General features: G+C 39.6%; 1 protein-coding gene across 1 annotated transcript; it reads right to left on the bottom strand.

Moving 5' to 3' along the window:
• Positions 1–6,213: 6,213 nt before the first annotated feature.
• Positions 6,214–6,918, bottom strand: LOC145619027 (uncharacterized protein At4g02000-like). The gene has a single exon (XM_081673628.1). The coding sequence runs from the start codon at positions 6,916–6,918 to the stop codon at positions 6,214–6,216; it is 705 nt and encodes a 234-aa protein (XP_081529754.1).
• Between the last annotated feature and the right edge of the window lie 15,215 nt (positions 6,919–22,133).

Below are 22,133 nucleotides of genomic sequence, written 5' to 3'. Positions count from 1 at the left end.
GATCCTATATTCATTTTTCGAGTCGCTTTGAATGACAAACGTCCCGTTCAAATATCCAAATTAAAATTATGTGTATTTTATCATTTTTTTCATATTTTTTGAGTCGCTTTGAATGACAAACATCCAATTCAAATATCCAAATTAAAATTATGTGTGTTTTATCATTTTTTTTTTCATTACAAATGTACAAAAATTCAAGGTTAAAAGGTTCTAATCTTAATATAAATATATATAGTAATATGGTACGATTTGGTTCTTGAAAATAATAATAATAATAATAATAATAATAATAATAATAATAATAAATCTAAATTATATTGATTGATTTAGACTACCACATACCACTGTTGACAAATTTTTTTTAAGGAAACTAATAGTCTAATACTTTTATAATAATTTAGATATTCAAAAATCAATTTCAAATGGGATACAAATATCATATAATCAATTTTTGTATTGAGATTTATAGCTCAAATGCTCTTTTAGAATCTTCGTGACAAAAGACATTTTTTTTTTTTGACAACAGCAAAACACAACAAACTAATTGATAAAGCTATAAAGGTTAGTCCTGCAAGAGTTAGCAAGATCGTGAGCCTTACCCACCTGGTCCCTTCCAACTTTCCAAACCACACACGTTCTGAAAGTGGAGGCCAGTTTCTGGATGTCCTTGATGGTCCATAAAATGTTTACGTCCGCTGACAGCTGGTTTCCAAGAACATGAACTAGATTCAAGCAGTCCGTGAGCAAAAAGACACTAGGAAACCCTTTAGCACTTGCCCATCTAACCGCCATTAAGCAAGCAATTGCCTCTGGGTGTATAGCCGACACCGCTTTACAAAAGTGCCCCCCACCGTCTTCGAACATAATGCCATCTAAGGAGTAAACCCATCCTATCCCCGCATTTCATGAGCTCTTCCTCCACGACCCATCGAAAAGAATTGTAACTCCTTGTGTGGCAATTGATCTATAGACAGGACTATAAGACTCATAACCTATTGAGGCATAGGAAAACCCCGGCGGTCGGATATGCACGTTATCTGGATCTTGAGGGATCCTCTCCTGTTTCTGACGGAAAATATCAAGCTCCGTCATTGCTCTCCCTCTATGCTGCAGCCATACCCCTCCATCCCCAACTTCCCCTCGGAAGACACGGCCGTTTCTAGTAATCCATAGGCACCATAGGGTCACTATCAATTTAGTGATCCTATCGCTATGAATGTCATCCTCGCTATAAAAGAGAAGGATATGGTTCTGAATCCATTGTCGCAAAGGAGTAGATCCAGTAGTATTTAAGTCAAGAATGAGCGAGCAGTTATTCCACGCAAACTGTGCCACCGCGCATTCTCTGAAAAGATGTTGGTAGTCTTCTTCTTCCTCTCCGCAGAAATCACATTCAGTCTGTACAGGAATGCCCCTGTGGTGGAGGTTGGCTTTGACTGCCAGCCCATTTAGAAGCAGCTTCCAGAGAAAAAGACTCCATTTTGGAGGAATGTTTAGCCTCCAAAGAATCTTCCACACCCCCTTATACTCTGTATGATAGGACTCCTTGGCCTTTAACCCTTGCAGAAAAGCATACCCTGTCTTAGTTGTGTACCTTCCTGATTTGTGATGAGACTAGTACAAAAGGTCTTCATCCTGGTCGTCTGACAATTCCAAGCTTAAACTATCCCTAGCACTTTCCCACTCAAAGGTCGACCGTACTAAAGAGACATTCCATCTTTTAGGCCCAGGTAGCATGAGATCACTGACTAAACCTGCACCCACGCCGCTCAAAGGTTGATCCGACGCCATGACTGGTACTCTTCCATTGACCCATTTCATATTGGCAGCCCTGATCCTATCCCCTGATCCTACCTTCCAAGCAAAACCCTCAACCAAATTGTTGGTAACTGAGAACAAACCTCTTCGTCCCCAAGAAGGCGAAAGTCCAAGCTTTTGACCCTTCCGCCCTGTAGTAAAGGGGCTACTCTCTCTCTGATAAAGCACCCTCGAGGCTAGAAGCTGAGGGTTACAGTGCATCCTCTGAACCTGTTTGAATAACATTGCCTCGTTTAGAGTACTCATCGACCTAATCCCTAAACCCCCTATCCCCTTTAGAAGGTGAAGGATATCCTTCTTTACCCAATGCATTCCTTTTTCTCCATTAGAAGCCCAGAAGAATCTTGCTATGATGGAGTCGATCGCATTTGCCGTTGAGACGGGTAATTTGAAGCACTTCATTACATGGGATGAAATACTGATAAGAACAGAGTTGATCAAGACGAGTTTCGCCGATTGTGAAATTCTGGCTGAGCTCCACTGTAAAATCCTGTTGGCTACCTTATCCACCAAGAAACGGAAATTATCCGCTCTTCGACCTGTGAAATCAATAGGAGCCCCAAGGTGAGTCCCTAAGTTCTCTTTCTGATCCATTCTCAGTATGTCTTTAAAACATTGTCGTTCCTGGGTGGTAGTCGACGGACTAAATCGAATGAAAGACTTCTGAAGGTTAAGTTGTTGTCTCGAAACCCTTTCAAACCTCTTTAGAAGCTCAACTAAATTGTTACAGGAGGAGGTAGTGGCCTTGAAGAAGACCATCGCATCATCTGCAAAAAAACAAATGAGAAATGGAAGGCGATCGCCTAGTAACTTTGATCCCTTAGATCAAGTTAATGTCTTCCGCAAGCAAAAGCATACGAGACAAGATATCCATACAAAAAAGGAAAAGGTAAGGAGAAAGAGGATCTCCCTGGCGAAGACCGCACTCTGGCTTAAAGGACTCCGTAACCCTTCCATTTACCAAGGATTTATAAGAAACTGTAGTTATGCACTGTTCCACCCACTGTATCCACTTGTCAGGAAAACCATAAGCCTTGAGAATCTTGAGAATAAAAACCCAATTAACATGATCGTAAGCCTTTGACATATCAATTTTAAGGGCAGCCATTGGTGTCTTAATTCTCGTTCCTAAGATAACATGAGTAATCTCTTGACTAAGCAAAATGTTGTCTTCCATATACCGACCCGGGACGAAAGCATGTTGAAATTCTGTGATCATGGATGGGAGACACCCTTTCATTCTGTTCACCATGCATTTTGTAATGCATTTATAGATGGTGTTACAAAGGCTAATAAGGTGTAGGTGAGCTGCAACCTCCGGATGTTCAACCTTTGGAAGCATAACTAAAAGAGAAGCATTAAGTTCCTTCAATAAAATTCTTTCAAAAAAAAAAAGTTCCTTCAATAAATAACCGGTGTCGAAGAAATGCTGAACCGCCTCAATAACTGACTGCCCTACCAATTCCCAATGAACATGGAAAAACTCAGCTATGATACCATCCGGGCCTGGGGATTTTAGGTGATGAATGGAAAACATCGCCTTCTTAATTTCTTGACCAGTAAACGGTTTAACCATGTTGGAAGCCTCTGAAACTGATAATTGGGGAAAGACCATCTCTCGGAACAGCAGATCAATATCATCCTCTATTTGACTACCACTTTCTCCGGCCGGAATGAACACCTTCTTCAAGGAATCTTGAATCAAATGGGCAATATTATCATGACCGCTAATCTATTCCCCTTCATCATTTTTAAGGGTTAGAATTTCTTTCCTCTTTTGTCGTTGTTTAACCCTGTTGAAGAGGGTTTTTGAGGACATATCACCTTCCCTAACCCATTTATCTTTCAATCGTTGCTGCCAATAATGGAAATCCATTTTGCATTTAGGGATGATATCATTCACCCCCTTTACATACTCCTCTCCTTCCTCAACTGAAAAAATTGCATCTCCTTGAATACTTAAGTTATTTGTGATGCTCCGCCAATTTACGCCCCAAAAAGTACGGTTATCCAAACACCACTTTTGAGCACTAGTTCTAAAAGAACAAAGATGTTTAGCTAAGACAAACATACTAGAGCCATACACCACATTGTCCCAAGTATCAGTTGCCATGACTTTGATTGCATTGAAACGCAAACACCATCTCTCAAGTTGATATGGTCTATTAGCTTTCGGCCTTGACGGGTCCGAATAGTATATTATTGCTGCATGATCCGAGACCATTATTGGTTCATGAAACACTCTTCCCTCCGGATGACCCTCAAACCATTGGTCCATACAAAACGCTTTGTCTAATCGTTCCAAAATGAGACCGTTCTCTACTCGGTTATTAGTCCATGTGTAACGAGGACCCGAGAAAGGCACGTCCATTATACCATTGTGTAACCTCCAATCGACAAAGGCATCAAGCCCTTTTATCACTAAAGAACCCCCTAGCTTGTCTTGTAAAGAATCAACTTGGTTGAAATCACCAATCAAGAGACAATTCGGAGTTATTGAAAGAAGTGTCGTAAGTTCATCCCAAACTCTAGCTCTATCTTCTACTTTAGGCTCACCATAAACAAACATCACATTACTATTACTTCCATTACCATCATCTAAGTTACAAACTATGTAGTTTGGAGTAGAAATAACACAAGTAACAACCCCTTGAAACCAACTAAACAACGCTAAACCCCCCTAGTGCCATCCGCATCCACTCCATAGGAAAAATTTGGAGTGAACGAATCAACTAAATATTTTACATCAACAAAAGGCATTTTAGTTTCGGATAAAAACAAGAACATAGGAAATTTAGTAGAAATAAGCCACACTAAATATGGATGTGTAGGGGCTAGTGTGTCATTGAGACCCCTACAATTCCATGAAATAATCCTCATATATCCATCGGGAGCTGATCCGGTGCAGCCGCCTCACCAAAACACTCATCCATGGACTTCCAAATAGCTTGTTGAACCTCAATTTCCATGTCATCATCTTCTAACTGTTGGTTCGAATTCACCTCCTCCTCCCTCCTCTTTTTTGTGGGACTTGAGAAAGAGGAGGAAGAAGAACACTGCATCCTTTTTTTGCCTTTGTTTCTTGCTGCCCTTCGAAGCCGAGAAAGACGCACAGTCACCCCCCAATCTCTAGCCATATCGACGTCGGTAATTGCCTTGGACTTGAACTCAAAGCCCCCCTCTTTGTCGGATTGCCATAAACTGAAACCCCCCTTCTCGGACCATCTATCATAGGTTTTCCTCCTTTTCCTTGCACCCCAATCCGGTGTGAAAGCACACTCCCTAACTGAACCATCGTTGCAAGAACGAGCTTCGTAGTGTATCTCATCCCAAACTCTCTTCCTTGGCCATAATTGAAAAATTCCCAAACTCACTGTTTCCCCCGTCCACACCCATCAAACTTGGCTGTGAGGCTGGTGAATTAGGTGGATCAAATTCCACCCTCGGCATCATCGGAAAAACAGGGTCGAAGAAAGGGGCGGTGTCCGGCAGTGGTTCGGGGTAAACCCGAGAAGAAGCTCTTCCATTTCGGAGCGAGTGAACCAACCTCCTTCCTGCTTCAATAATGTTTAAAGCGTTAGGGAAAGACGAAAAAACTGAAGATGAGAGTCGATTTACCCTCGGTGGTGGTGGCAAATCCGTGACCCACTGCCGTGGCGGAGCCCTGCTCCTCGTGTTCACAGCTAGAGAGCTTTCAAATCCCAAATTTGGGATATCCTCAAGCAGACCTGTTGGAGCAGCGTTGCTTAAACTCGTGAAAGGGATTGAGGCCCACTCATCGATGCCCAACGTTTGAAACACAGTCAGCCCAGTTGACTCTTGACGATCCACCGCCGCATTCGAAGATTCACCCACCTCAAAAGTGGAGTTATCAAAATGTCTTCTAGAAGATTTCCCCACCTCAAAAGTTGAATTTAAGAAACGAGTCCTCGGAACTTGCGTGGAATCCGGGTCGCACCCGACCCTGTGAATCAAACCAGATTGTTGATTAGGGCTCCACCTTAGAACCCGACCCACAGAGATAGAAGGAATGCCCGACACCCGCAGCTGCTGCTCCGACCCGACACCTGCAAATTGACGAGAGGGATGAAATTGGGCATATGGGTCTTCGGTTAACCCGAATCTCCGACCCAGAGAAAGAGATAAATCAGGGGCGAAGTCCACCTCCCCATGATTATCCGAATCATCATCGAGATCATCATCCCCAGAATAAAAAACTTTCGTATCATTCGATGGAGACGACTGGTCGAAATCCGACCATGTAATGTCGTTGTCTCTCTGTCTTCGCATCTCGGCATACAAATCCTCCGGCTCCTCTAACCGCCGGAGATTGACCGCCGTATTCCTGAAAATATAACGGTCCGGAAGACCATGAATCATGTTAGTGTAAAAAGGTTAATCCATTGGGCCATATAAAACCCGGAACCCACTCTGCTCACGCGCCGCCAAGCGCTGCCTCAGCCTTCGACGCGCCACCTGTGATGTGAGGTTGCATCTCCTTGTGGAATGACCCACCATTCCACACTGTTTGCAGAACTTGAACACCCCTTCGTACCTAAAATAAACCCATACCACCTTATCCTCACTGACCGGAATGAAACAACCCGGAATTAGCGGCTGAGAAAGATCAATTATCATCCTTGCCCGTAGCTCTGAGAAACGTGGTGCTCGATCGTTGATTTGATCCAAAGTATCGATGTGCCCTATACGTTCAAAAATTTGTCTAGCCCAGTGAGTAGTTAAAAATGGAAAGGGTAAACCATAAACCCTTACCCAAAGTTGCGCCATGGCAAATTCAATATGCTGAGGGACATCAAGAGGTTCGTAGCGTCTAAACACCATTATCCTGCCATCGAACACTGCGGTATGCTTCCTGATAATACAACTGATATCGACGCGATCCCTACATTCGAATAGGAAATAAAATCCTATTTTATGCACAGTAATATGCCCTCTCCGAACCCATCTGGAATTAACCACGTGTTGTACATACTCCACAGGAGGTGGATAATGACCCACGAAGCTACCTATTACGCACATGTAGTAATTTATTCTATCATGAGTTTGGCTATTTTGTGGAGTGGGGACCAAATCACCCATTCAAAAAACTAAGTCAGGATTGTTGTTGTTATTATTCTCCATATCAGAGAATAAACAGAAGAAGGTGACAAAAGACATTAATGCTTATAATATTTAAGATTGATGTGGGCAATGTAGTCGTATTGATACAATAATAACACAATATGAATCAATCATGTAGTGAGTTGGTTAGTGTTTAGCCTTTTGATTTGAGTCTCAGCTTAATCATTTAACAAATTTGTCAAATTAATGTTGATATATATCATCAAAGCAAAATTAATACAATTTTTTTTTTTTTTGAATAAAAATAAATACAGTTTAGCTTAGGGCCATGCAAGACTTTTTGAAGATTTTAATGTTCAAAATTTTAGTTCAGTATTTTTCGTAGTTATAATTTTCTTTTAATAAAAAAATTCAAAATAAGGGATTTTATTCTTAATTAAATAAAGGGTAATGAATTATAATTATATATTTAGTCCGAAGGACTACTAATAAGAATTAATACATTTCTATATTTTGTATTAATTTAGTGATGCACGATAAAATTACACACATAGCAGTATAATGGATGGTTGTGTATATTGTTTTCCTTACCAAAAACCTACTCCCATTGATATCTACCCATTTTAATTTTCATCGGCTTTTCTAAATTCTATTCACTTTTGCTTTATTTCTTTTATTGACAAATTTTTATTCATTTGTTAACATCCACATTCCCACTTTAATTTGTAGACCCGATTTTATTTAATTTTTTTTTTACTCTCTATCTCTCTAATACATTTTAATACAAAAGCACTAATCACTCATTTTTCACTTTTCTTTAGTTTGCGTAGCTACAATGTTTAATTAATACTTAACAAAACAAAGGAAGTATGTTAATTAAGATGATATTATTTAATTTGGTTTTTTTGGAAGGAAAAAAATGGAGTATTCTACACAAATGGGTCCTCAATTGTCACAATTTTCACCGTTTGGGTACTCCACTTTTTTTCACCGTTTGGGTATTCAACCCCAATTTCCGGCCAACAAAATTAAATACCCAAAAAGAATTGGAAAATTTGTCAAAAATAAGTCAACCTTTGCTTGGTTAGCTCAAAATAAGCCAACTTTTGAATTAACTCAGAATAAGTCGACTTTTGTAATATATTTCTCAAAATGGGTCAAAACCTGTTATATTAAAAGTTAACCGATTGTTAAGGTAAAGCATGACACATGTCATTATGCGGTTGGTTCTTTTTTGGAAAAAAATATTTAAAGACATAATCTAATTAATTAATGAAATAAAAACTTTTTTAAATTAACAATTTTAAATAAAATCTTGAATCATAATTAACAATTAAATTAATAAAATTAAAAAATAAAAATCTTAGCCACCTCCACTCACCCACACCAGCCCTCCCCCCCGCCAGCAGCCGGCGGCCGGCGACTGCTTCTTTCCCCCGTCGCCGGCGACGGGATCGTTGACCCCACCTCCTCTCCCTCCCTACCCCTTTCGCAATTCCCACTTCTCCAACCTAACTTTCCCGTTCATCCATCATTCCCTCCCCCTTCCCTGAGAACCTAATCAGTCCCCCTCCCCCAATTCAATAGCCCCCGATTCAAATCCTTAATTCAACAGCCCCCCAACCCCAAGACCCTAAACCCGGCCCACGAAACCACCTGACACGACACTAACGGAGGAAATGGGTGGTGTCGCCATGTCGGGGTAAGGGTCGGGAAGCAACCAACGGGGATGGGAAATTATTAAACTAACGGAGTAGGGTGTCAAGAGTGGGGGGAAAGGGAGGGGGGTGGGTCGCCGGCGCCGAGGGATGGAGGTGGTCGCCGGCGCCGGCCTCTGGCAGGGGTTGGCAGTGGTTTGGGGGAAAGGATGGCTGGGCTTTTTTACTTTTTATTTTTTTTATGATTTGTTTTTTTTTTGAAGGATATGATTTGTTTTTTTTTTTTTAATGTTTATAATTTTTTTTTAATATAATTATAGTTAAACACTTAATTAGATTTAATAAAGTAATTTTATACAAAAAAATGACCTGTTTGGTAGGTTGTAGGTCATTTGGCCTATTAAAAGAAAAGACCCCTTAAAAGTCGACTTATTTTGAGTTAATTGAAAGGTTGACTTATTTTAAGCTAACCACGGAAAGGTTGGCTTATTCTTGACAAATTTTCCAAAAGAATTGAGTACCATGGGTTAACAATTGAGTACCTTGGGTTAAATTAATTGTCCACCTAAGCACTTAATTTTGATGATACCTCTCTTGATTCTTTTCCCCACCCCTCTCTCCATGGAAAGTTTTATAGATGCCATGAATGTACGACAGTGAGTACCTTGCTAGTAGATTGATATTACTAAATTTGATTAAGATCTCTTTACATTATCCCAGTCTCTCCAAAACTCTTTGCTATTGGATTGATATTATGGAGTACAAATAATAGTTTTGATGATACCAATTAAAGTTTTCATTAATCAAATAACCACTTTATAATTTTTTTATATTAGTATGAATTTGATGATCCATTTTAATTACAGAGTTACATGTAATATTAGAAATAATTTGAAAACTTTATGAAATCCTAATTTTGTTCATCTGGCTTATCTAAGTTTAATATACAACTAAAAAAATTAGTAATATTTAGTGCTTAATTCAATGCATTTTTGTTTTTGATTAAATTTAATTAACATTTAATTACTTGTAGTTAACGGTGAGGTAGTGGCTAGTTAATTGGCCAGAATTTGGGTTAGAGTACCCAAAGAGTGGGAAAAAAAAATTGAGTACCCAAAGAGTGAAAAAGTAAGAATTTAAGCCTAATTGTGTGGTTAACTCCAAAAAAAAAATTAAAAATGAGACCTATGCTACGATAAGGTCTTATTGTATTAAATTTGATTCCAAATTATACAAGATAGGTATAGGAAAAATAATTCAAATATTTTTTTTTTAAAAAGTTAATAAGAGCTATCAAATTTAATTTACAATAAAATATGCTATAAGTATAATAAATATAGACAAGTAAAAATCAAATAAATAAAACACATTATTAGTTTATAATAAAATAATAATAATAATAAAATTAAAAAAAAAAACCTATTTTCAAAATCTCAATCGATTTAACGGTTCACATAGACAAATATTATTGATGATATTATTTTAAGGAAAATAATACTCATACAATAATTCAGATATTGAAAATTTTGAATAACACCAACTTTAATATGTGATTATGGGGATTACTTTCGTTAGTGTGATAGGGGTTATTCAGTTAAGGATTACTTTGTCAATGTTATAGAGGTTATTGATTACTGTTATATAGGTTATTTGATCAGCATTATAGAGACTACGTACTCAGTCAATATTATAAAAATTATTTTGTTCTTTAAACGGCCACATACTCAGTCAGATTCGAAAATGATTTAGATTAGACATCTGATTTATGCTCAATTATAACTTTAGCCTACCCTAACTTAAATTAAAATAAATATCAACAAGGATTTGTCATTTTACCAAAACTATGTTGGTTGTACGACGAGCCGACATCGAAATGAGAACTGAGTATACATCTTCTTCTTCATCTTTCTTTCCTTTATAATTTTTTGGTTGTAGAAATACTTTTTTTTTTTCTCTTTTTTTGAAATATGGTTGTAGAAATACTTAAACCAAAAAATATGTTGAAATTTGGAATATTAATTAAACATAGCATGATAATTAGTATAAATCATTTAGAAGCGGTGGATTGCTTAAACTATCATTATACATCATTGTATGCCACAATTAAATAATGTCTTGGAGTTTTTATAAAGCAATGGAAGGTATGTTAAAACCCCGTAATCATCAAAAAATGTATCACAAGTTATTCTCTTTATTAAATACATCAACTTAATTACGTTTCATTGATGAAAATTAAATAAAGAATTGTTTGTCCCTTTTTTTTTTTTTTTTTTTTAGAACGTTTGTCCGTCTTAATTACTTCCTTTTTTAAAAAAAAAAAATGTTTGTATAACATTAATAATGGGATTAGAATACCAATTGGATGTTGATGTAGTGGTGATTGAGACTACACTTGGTAGGGAGGTTTGTGTTCGATCGCCCGCAACAACAATTGGGAGGGAACTGGAACCTAACCACCCAGAACTGATCCCCAAATTTGGATTAGCACAGAGGGTGAAGTAGGTGGAACACAAAAAAAAATGAGATTAAAATTAAGGCTTTATTCGGCAAAATATTGAATTCGGATTAGCCCAAAAGATGAAACGGGTGGAACAAGTAATAGGATTAAAATTAAGGCTTTATTAGCAAAATGTTGATGTAGGAGCCCAAGATTGATGATTGAATCATTAGTGTTCAATACAGAACCGAAGTTTTGACACTATCTTCCTTTCTTTTTGTTTGTTACATTGCCCTCTTATTGCTGATTGGGCGGAGAATTCTTTTGATTTTAACTTGACCATGAATATGTAGTAATGTAGTATTATATGCGAATTATAATACAAGTATAAAAAAAAACAGAGATTTTTCGGTGCGGCAGGCCACATGGTGCGGCAGGGGTTACTTGTATTCAGGGTTACTTGTTTCTGGAGTTACTTGTAGGTGTTACTTGTATTGTAGGGTTACTTGTATTCTGGGGTTACTTGTATGGGTTACTTGTAGGGGTTGAGTAACACCTACAAGTAACCGTAGACCAAAGCCTCGTACTAAACCTGTTTAGGGTAATTTTACCTAGCCATGTGGACCAACCAGAGGGTGACACGTGTCAGCCCCAGGGTGGTCCAAAGTGGACCTATCCCTGCTTGACACGTGTCATCCCAGATATTTTGGAAATGGCGGCCTTCAAGCCCAAATCCCGAGAAAGCCGCAATGCGGCGCAGCCCATCACTGATTAGGGTTCTGTGACCTAATCAGGGGCACAATTCCCGAGGACCCTATAAATAAGGAGATTCCCCTCTTTGGAGGGCACGTTTTACCATTTATTAAAAAATTGTCCCTTTGATAGAGACATCTGAGCTTGGAATCCGAGCAGATACCCACCTAATTTTCCGCACCTTTTTCTCTCCTTTAAAGTTACTAACTTGATCGTCGGAGGCGGAGCACCAACCAACCGGTGTCTTCCGTTTGTTTTGCAGGTACAGGCCGCACCGGACCAGTCTTCAAATTGTAACTCTCCCGAGGACAAAAACACCCAAAACATTTGGCGCCGTCTGTGGGGAGAGTACCTCAAAGATGGTTGGAGAGTCTGTACCCCTTCCTGATCCTACAAACTTACAACCGGTTATACAACCGGAGAACCAAGAAAACCCTCAACCGGCGTCTCAGCCGGGAGGTTCTGGAATCCCTCAGTTGTTCCATCGGCCTCCGCCTGAGGTCGTCACTGAGGATGAAGCCGATGACGAAGATGATGATGATGTGGAGACCTATACCACAAAGGATGGGTCCTTCATGTCCAAGTACAAGCGTTCCAAAGATCAATTGGAGCGCGACCTTGATCAGGCGGGCCCAAGCAGGCGGCCCTCTGGAAGGCCAGAAGGGGAAACCCAGAAGGCCAGAGGTCAAAGCCCAGTCACTCGAGATGAGCTCATGAAATTCATGAACTCTTTCAAGGGTGAAATCAAGGCCATGATCAACAAAAACAAGGCATGCTCTATCAAGAGTCCGCCAGCTAAGAAGACTCCCACTCCTGGGAAGAAGAAGCCCGTCAAAGACAGGCGGCCAACTCCCCATCCCAAAGACAAAGAACGGGAAAAGGAGAGGATGGCCTCCAGACTTGACTGGTCGAAAATTCTACTGCCTACTGGTCCTCAGAGGCAGCCTCGGCATGAACAGCCGGGGGCCAGCAAGAAAACAGCCTCCGACTCTCGACACATCATTGAGCGGAGGAGAAATCAGCAGCTGTCTGAGTCAGCCTCAACTTCGAGCTTTCCAGACAACTTCAAAGAAATTTCTGTAAGGAACTCACAGTCCTCACTTGAGAGTCGGACAGGCGGCAAAACCGTCAATACCGAACCTCAACTGATTATTGGGTCAGTCCCATATGCGCCTCAGGCGCAGTATGGGCAATATGGCCTACAGTTCATGCAGCCTCCTCCTTTTGGAGGTCAGGCGGCATACAACAGCGTCCAGCCTTTGGACTGGCAGCTTCGGCTGCTCAAGCTTGGTGAACAACCCTCTGCGTTTGCCAAGAATATAACTGAGGCGGCTCAGCCGTCCAAGGTTAAGAATGTGTTGGTGGGCACCTATGATGGTACCACCAACCTAGAAGACCACATGATGGCATACACCAACCTCATGTGCTTACAGGGTTGGGATGATGCCACCTGGTGTCGATTTTTCCCGGCTACATTGAAGGGCATTGCCCAACAATGGTTTGGCAACTTGCCAGACGGTTCAATTGACTGCTTCAAGAAGCTAGCCTTCTTGTTTGCCACAAACTTCTCAATGAACATCCCTGCTAAGAAAACGAGCCTTGATTTGAGCACCGTTAAGCAGGGTGAGAAGGAAGGGCTACGCTCATATGTCAGGCGGTTCAACCTGGTCAGAATCCAGATCCAGGGACTGTCTGACGAGGTAGCATTTACAGACTTTTTCAAGGGTCTGAGAGACAGGTCGGCTTTTAAGTTCGACCTTGTCAGAAAGGGGGCATTTACGCTACAGGCGGCCCTGAGGGAGGCGGAGAGCTATGTTCAGGTTACCGACCTCTGCACGCCTAGTAGTCAGTCAGACTCTAAGAAGTCTGAAAAACAAAAAGAAAGCCGGTCTGCTCAGCCGGCCAACAAGAAAGAAGAGAGCAAAAAGAGAAAAGAAGTCTGGGCGGTTAGTGATTCTGACCAGCCGTCCCAGAAGAAAAAGAGAGAGTTTAAACCGTACGTCCCCAAGTACGAGTTTAACAAAGACTGCAACTCCATCCTCATGGAGGTAAAGGACCGGCTGTCCATTAAGAAGCCGAATCCAATGAAGAGTTCCGTCCAGTCACAGAACAAAAATAAATTTTGTCAGTTCCATGGTTATTCAAGTGTCTTACCTCAGCCAGGAGGGACAAGATCCGTTCAAGGTTGAACGTCTCAATCCCCGGGATAGCATCCTTATCCCATTTGCTCACCGCCTCCAGCATGGCCTTGGCATGCTTCTGGACGTCTGGCCAGCGAGGTGATTGATCTGCACCATAATCAGCGTCAGAGTGTGAAATTAAGGCAGCACCAATCCGGTTCCGACCGTCTAAGGATGACGTCTGCTGGGAGTGTGATTTCACTCGCAACGGCCACCCCAGCTCAGGCGGGGATTCAAAAGGGTTCTTACCTGCAGAGCCAGCCAGGCGAGAGCCGCTGGCAGGCGCGGTGAACCCCCCGGTTGCAGATAGGGGGTTGGCGAGGTCGAGGCCAATAGCGCCACTCACCCTCTCCTTTCTCCCCCCTATCCGCATCTGAGTCTTCCCGACTGGGGCGTTGGGAGTTGCGGTGGAGGCTGCCTTTTTGGAGGTCTTGCTGGGGGTGGAGGCGGTGGTCTCCTCCCTTGCCCGTTTGAGCTTCTTCTCAAACGTTTTGTCCACCTCTCCTCCCTGAGAAAATAAACGAGTTAATGTTAGCAGTCGGAGAAAGCAAAATTTGAATCAAGCTCTAGAAAGAGTCAGACGTTTTTACCTTGGCCCTGAGTTCGGCCGCCTGTGCCTCCGCCAGATCTCGGCGGATTTGAGCTGAGGACCGTCTGGGGGTCTTCTCGTCTAGCAACATGTTCAAAGCTTCCTCTGCAAAAAATAATAAAAAAGGAATTGATTAGCACATCATCAAAAACAATTCCGATACAAAAGTACTGCAGACGGATATGTATTCAGGCGCATACGTCTGGTGAATATGTGCCCTAGCCCGCATGCGGCTAGGAAGCATTCATCCCTAAGCCAGGCGCTCTTAGGGATCCAGTTCTTGGGGACTTTTATCATCTCCCCGGTTGACAGTGTTGCGTCTGTGAGGCCGAAGAAGTCAGCCTCAATTATTTTATCAAAGTCCTCATCCGGGATCCGGGAAAGACAGCATTTTCGGCCCAGTAGATCGGGCTTCTTATTTTATTGGCGGAGTTCATAGTTCTCCCGCCTGGATGGAGCCGTCAGTAGGTAGAACCTGTGCTTCCAGCCGTCGAATTTTGAGACCTTATCCAAGGTCATCATATACTGAGGGAACGTGGTTAGAGTATACCACGCTCTGTATCCTCCTGGGTTGCGGCTAAGATAGTGCATCTTAGCAAAAGCTTCCGATCCGGGGTGAATTCCTTGGAATTCACAGGCGGCAACATACCCCAGAATGTTTTCCCAAGAATTGGGGGTAAGTTGCCAGACTCCGAGGCCGTAGCCTCTCAAAATTGCCTTCACCGCCTGGTGAAGGGGAAGCGAAGACCAGCTTTGAACGCCGCCTCGTAACAGCCGAAATAGCCGTTGGCGTTTCGTTCATCGTCTTCCCAAGAAATGGTGTCGTCTGCAGGAGGCACCCTGATTTTATACCCGTCTCTTAACGGGTGCATCTTTTGAAAATTATCAAGGCCCTTCTCCATGAGGTCCCTATCTTTGTTGGAGACGTGGATTTTGTAAGGATCATCCTTCTCCTTCCACTTCTTTCTCTCTTCTTCCTCGCTATCCTCAAGCATAGGAAGATCGTCACTACTCTCAGAAGAGGAGACGGTGAATCCGCTCCCCGTCTCCTCCCCATCTTGGGAGGCAGAAGCTGAGGCGGCCTCATCACCGCCTTGGTCGCACTCGTCCAAAAACGAGTCTAGAGGAGTTGGGGGGCCACGCGGAGGGGATCTCTCCGGAGCCGTCTGGTGTTCTGAGCCAGACGTCTCTCCCTCAGGCTTTTGGCCGCCTGAGCCTTCGCTCCTATAATTTGGATCTTGTGTCGTCTGCATAGTCCGAGCCATTGTGTCCTGCACAGACGCGCAAATGGTCGGAATCCAAGCATAAGGGTGGTCCCAACACCCTGAGACGGCACTACCAGTCCTAGACTCAGCCGTCCCTGGTGACCGGCTAGACTCTAACCTAGGTTGTGCCGTGTGTGTTGGTGATGAATCCATTTATTGCAAGAAATATGTACAAGCGGTGAAAAAGGAAAAAGAGCTGAGAGAGTCAGAGACGGTACCTTTAGATTTGATATCTGAAGGTAGACGGGGCCGCCTGTGTTGACGAGGATGAGTTTTCTTAACCTTTCGCTTGACTCAGACGGGTGACTTCTGCTCTTTCTCTCAAGATTTTCTCAAAGTTCTCTCTGAAGATTTTTGTGAAACGTACAAAAATAATGAGGGTAAACGGCTATATAAGGAGGGTAAATTCAGGGGTAATCCTGTAATTTACTCAGATGGTGAATAGTAAATTTTTGGCGGTAAAATTACCACCAACCAGAGTGTGACGCGTGTCACAGATGCCACGTGGCGTGCCACGTCACATCTGTGAGGGGCAAATGTTTAGGGTAATTTTACCCAGCCATGTGGACCAACCAGAGGGTGACACGTGTCAGCCCCATGGTGGTCCAAAGTGGACCTATCCCTGCTTGACACGTGTCATCCCAGATATTTTGAAAATGGCGGCCTTCAAGCCCAAATCCCGAGAAAGCCGCAATGCGGCGCAGCCCATCACTGATTAGGGTTCTGTGACCTAATCAGGGGCACAATTCCCGAGGACCCTATAAATAAGGAGATTCCCCTCTTTGGAGGGCACGTTTTACCATTTATTAAAAAACTGTCCCTTTGATAGAGACATCTGAGCTTGGAATCCGAGCAGATACCCACCTAATTTTCCGCACCTTTTTCTCTCCTTTCAAGTTACTAACTTGATCGTCGAAGGCGGAGCACCAACCAACCGGTGTCTTCCGTTTGTTTTGCAGGTACAGGCCGCACCGGACCAGTCTTCGAGTTGTAACTCTCCCGAGGGACAAAAACACCCAAAACAAAACCAGTAACACCCTATAAGTAACCCTTACAAAACCAGTAACACCCATACAAGTAACTCCAGAATACAAGTAACACCTACAAGTAACCCCTGACAAAACCAATAACACCATACAAGTAACCCTTGCCGCATCATGTGGCCAGCCGCATACAAAAATTTGTGTAAAAAAAATTAATATTTTGAAAACTATTTTTCAAACAACACTTACAAGATCCTACTTGATATAGTTTGATATTTATACAACTAGTTTTATATAGTCAATGTTTAAAAGTTGACCATAAAAATCAAAACATAAAAAGCAAAATGAAACAAAGAGAGTACTTAAGAGTTATTTACCGAACTGCTAAACATGGCCTAGAAACATACTTCCTCCATTTCTTTATACTAGCAACACTTCTCTAAAATGAAAATGTCACAATAATTGCAAGTTTACAGCACACTATAAAAGGAAGGTTTTTATGGTGAAAATTGTACTATTACCTTTATATAAAATACATGGGCCACTTGATTATATTCTTAACAACCTTTTAAACCTCATGAGAGTGAGGGATAGCTTAAGTGGTTAGAGCTTCTCTCCTGATTCCAAGAGATCTCAGGATCAATTCTTACCCCTGCCCTTGTGGCTCAACGGAGAAAGTATGAAGTACTTCATCCGTTTCAAATTGATTAACAAGTTTTTTTAATATCATGTTTCTAAATGCATTATTTCAATAGAAAATATCTTTAATTATAGAATTGCATAAATTACAAAAAAGAAAAAAATTGAATATTAACTAAGTATACATTGAAATGGATCCAACAACATCCCACATGAATATATTTTTTCTTAAAGCAAAGTTTATAAAAAGTGTTATAAGTTAAAACGTGCCAACTAATTTAAAATAGAGTTTATGATTAATGTCAAAAGTCAAAACGTATCAACTAATTTAAAACAGCGGAAGTATCAAAAAGACAAATGAGTTGTACTCGTAAAGGTATAATATGAAAGACGAAGGAGGCGTTTTGAGTGAGAAAATGGGGGTGGGGATGCACTCTTGGGGCGATCGTGAGTGGTGTATGCACAGCCATTGTGGGTAAACCTATATACATTGGTGTTCATGTTAGAGATACATTAGCGCATATTGATGTTCAATCCAAACAAAATAAACATTAGCACATATTTGAGCAATAAAAAAGGCAATCTTCTCATTTTCCTTCGAAGTGGTACAAATAATCCCTCATAATATAAGTATATAACTCCATTGTTTCTTTTGTGTGGGGCCGTGGGGGTGATGGTCATGGATCAAGTCTTGACTCTTAAATAAATGGAAAAACATTGTCCATTTCCTTAGATTATATCAGTACTTGCTCTGTTTTTTTATAGGTGCAACACTTCTCTTTTCATGTTTACCGATGTATGTTTTCAAACGTTAATATCTTTAATTCCCGACATATAAAAATTATAAATATTTAAGATTAAAATTGTATAAGTCGAGACGAATCTAACAAGATTCCACATAACTATATTTTTATTTAAGTATAAACCGTCAAAGCTAGTTAAAGAAAAATACGTGAATAGTATAAAAGCCAAACTGTTGCAACTATTAAAAAACGAAAGAAATACTCCGTACTATTTATCAATTTATGTGATAGAGTAAATTATAATTTTTTGTGATAAGTAACACATAGTGATATAGTTCGTGGATTTTCCTCTTTTTAAGGTAAGGTATATTTCTTCTCAAAAAAAAAAAAAAAAAAAAAAAAAAAAAAAAAAAAAAAAAAAAAGGTAAGGTATATTATTCAACGTTATTTTTTGTCTACCTTTTAAAATCCAAAGTCCAATTTCTAAGTCGGCAAGACGGAAATTTTGTACTCCGTAACTACATACTTCTATATTGACAATTTGTGATGGATGTAGACTTGCATCTTGTATTTTTGTGATTTGTCACTTACTTTGCATCATTTCTAAGTTTAGAACTTTAGATTTGTAATTTCTTTAAACTAGGGCAGCTAACGCGCGCGATGCGCGCGCATAATTAGTCATATCTAGAAGTTCTTTCGGCTTGGTTTTAAAATTACAAATTTAGTTGTTGACAAAATTAATTAAACAACTATGTCTATGAATATAAATGTACAAGACAACTAACATTAAAGCATGAGAGCAAATAAGTACATAATTAAATATTTTAGGGGGTATAATTGTCCAAACACTATTCATTAAAAAACCTTGTACATATTAATGAGGATATATATGTAAATACACATTTTAAAGGGTATAATTGACATTACACTATTCATAAGAGTAATTTTTTACTTTTTATAAGGTAGGGATATGCTCCATATTCAAGTGTAGTGTAAGAGGATATGTTCTTTAGAAAAAGTTACTAGGCCAAAATTGGGCCTAGATGAAAGAAAAATGTTGAATTCAATATTTTAATAACTCACTTCAAGTGTAAGAGAGTGTAACGCAAACTGAGTTAGGCCCTGTTCTTTTGAGCTTCTGGGCAGAGCAGAGCAGAGCAGATTGAAGCATAGCAGAGCAGAGCAAAGCAGAGCCGAGCAGAGCAGAGCAGAGCAGATTTCATTATTATTATTATTATTATTATTATTATTATTATTATTATTATTATTATTATATCAAAAATCAAAACCTACAGAGTCAATCAATTTACAAGAAATTGGTGGGGAGCCGAGATACTACTATTATTATTATTTTTTTTTTTTTTTATTCTTATTACTACTAATATTATTACTATTATTATTATTATTATTATTATTATTATTATTATTATTACAATTATTATTACTACTACTACTACTACTAATAATAATACTATAATAATAATAGTAATGATTTATTATTGTTATTAAATATTAAATATTATTATTATTATTATTATTACTACTACTACTACTACTACTACTACTACTACTACTACTACTACTACTATTATTATAATTATTAAATTTTATTATTAAATATTAATTATTATTAATAATATTAATATTATTAAATATTAATTATATTATTATTATTAATATTAATTATATTATTATTAATTTTAAATATTAATTATTATTATTATTAAATATTAAGGGGGTTGTTAAATATCGCCCTCGAATATCTAACAAACGCCCGCAAAATAAAATAAAATTACGTATTTATCCTTATAATAACAATTATAAAAATAACTCAATTTCACACTTTTACTGTACACAAAACTTTTTACCGTTCTCTCTAGTGGTCAACGGCCACTAACGCTCATCGAACAACCACCCTAACCACCGTGAGTTTCAAAATCAAACAAATTTTTTAAATTTTGCAAAATCAAATTCGTTAGATCTTATGAACAACGACGAAATACCAGAAACACAACCTTAGACGCTCACCAAAGGCTTGTCAAACCGTACAGAATCGGTACGTCGCGATAATTTTTTAAAAAAAATTCGAAACCCAAGAAATGCCTAGAATTTTCGAATACCTTAGGCTGAAACGCCTAGTTTTTTCGAAACATCCTAGGCTATTCGAAAAAACTAGGCGTTTCAGCCTAGGTTATTCTAAAAAACTAGGCGTTTCAGCCTAGGGTATTCTAAAAAACTAGGCGTTTCACCTCAAACGCCCAGATTTTTCATACAACCACACGGTTGTTCGCATGAACTAGGCATTTGAGCCTAGGACGTGCGAAAAATCTAGGCGTTTGCCGCGAATTCAGAAAATAAAAAAAAAAACATTTTCTCCGCCGGTGACCGACTTCCCTTTGTCCTTAATTACTCGCCATTACCGCGGTTGTGTAGATCGTGAAACCGGAGGTAAGGAGTTGGTGATTAAAAGAGGAGGAGGAGGAGGTGGTGGTGGTGGTAGTGGTGGTTAGTATGAAGAGGTGGTAGTGGTGGGTAGTATGAAGAGGGGGTAAATTGAGGGGGTAATTTTTTTTATTAAAAAAGGGTAAATTTGTAATTTTAGTTTATTTTGCGGGCGTTAGTTAGATATTTGAGGACGACGTTTAGCTTTCCACAATATTAATTATATATTATTATTATTAAATATTAATTATTATTATTAAATATTATTTATTTATTATTATTATTATTAAATATTAATTATTATTATCATTAAGTATTAATTATTTATTATTATTAAATATACATTATTATTATTATAATAATTCAATATTAAGTATTAATTTTAAGCAGAGCAGAGCAGGGCAGAGCAGAGCAGAGCAGAGCAGATTTCAGCAGAGCAGAGCAGAGCAGCTCTAAAGAATGGGGCCTACTTTCATTATCAATTAGTTTTGGGATGGATGTCCAACATTATCCTCTTTGACTTAAGTTTGATAACTTTCCTCTTGGGCAACACCATCTCCTAGACAACAACAATATGTCATTGACTCATTGCCCAAGGTAGAGGCATCGTTGCAGCAACAGTTGACAATTCCAGTAGAGGTAGAAGTTAGGGTTATCCTAGGTACAAAACTAGACTAGTTTGAAGACAGCAAATAGTACTCATAAAAAAACTTTATGTAAGGTAGACTTGGCAATCCTGACCCTACCCGAGACCCAAAGACAATGACTCAAAACCCAAATTGACCCGACCCGAAAGTGGAGTTAACCTGATACCCAAATGACCTGCTCGATTGTACCCCGATCCAAAGTTGACCCGAATTACTTGACCCAAACAGACCTTATATTCGAAATGTCCCGAACTAAAATTACCTAAAACCCGAACTAAAAATGTCTGGTGCCATAAATGACTCCAACTATTTCATCCCAAACCGTCACTTAACTCACAAACTGAATAAAATTATCGATTTGAGCTTGATCTAAAATATCAATACAAATGAACGAATCCAAACATGACCCAACCCAATTTTGGCCCGACCTAAGCATACTCAACTCGATACTCGTCCAAAACATACCCAAAACCCAATTTGACCAACCTGAACCCATACCCGGCCCGAATGACCCATTTGCCGGGTCTTAATGTAAGGTAGGTAAATAAAAAGTAGTAATACGTAACATGGATGTACAGCATTTCAATTCAAGATTTTTACCAAAGCATTTCTGTAACACTCATGAAATTCCCAGGAAATGGGTCATAACTAATAATTGAAAACTATAATTAGCCACTTAATGCGAATATACCATATGCACATCCTCAGCACATGGTTACATGAGCTAGAGTGAAGGAAACATACGTACTCGGTACTCATTAATATTATTCATATGACCATATCACACCTTTGATATTCCTGCCTGCCACATGCTATCATTTCGTACTCGCCTACTCGGAATTGCAAGTACTAGTCAAGCAACTATACAATCAGTTCATCAGCAAGGAATCACACAAA

This window comes from Chenopodium album, chromosome 27, assembly GCF_948465745.1.
Source record: "Chenopodium album chromosome 27, dcCheAlbu1.1, whole genome shotgun sequence".
Classification (NCBI taxonomy): Eukaryota; Viridiplantae; Streptophyta; class Magnoliopsida; order Caryophyllales; family Amaranthaceae; genus Chenopodium; species Chenopodium album.
This window is presented reverse-complemented; position numbering and strand designations above follow the sequence as displayed.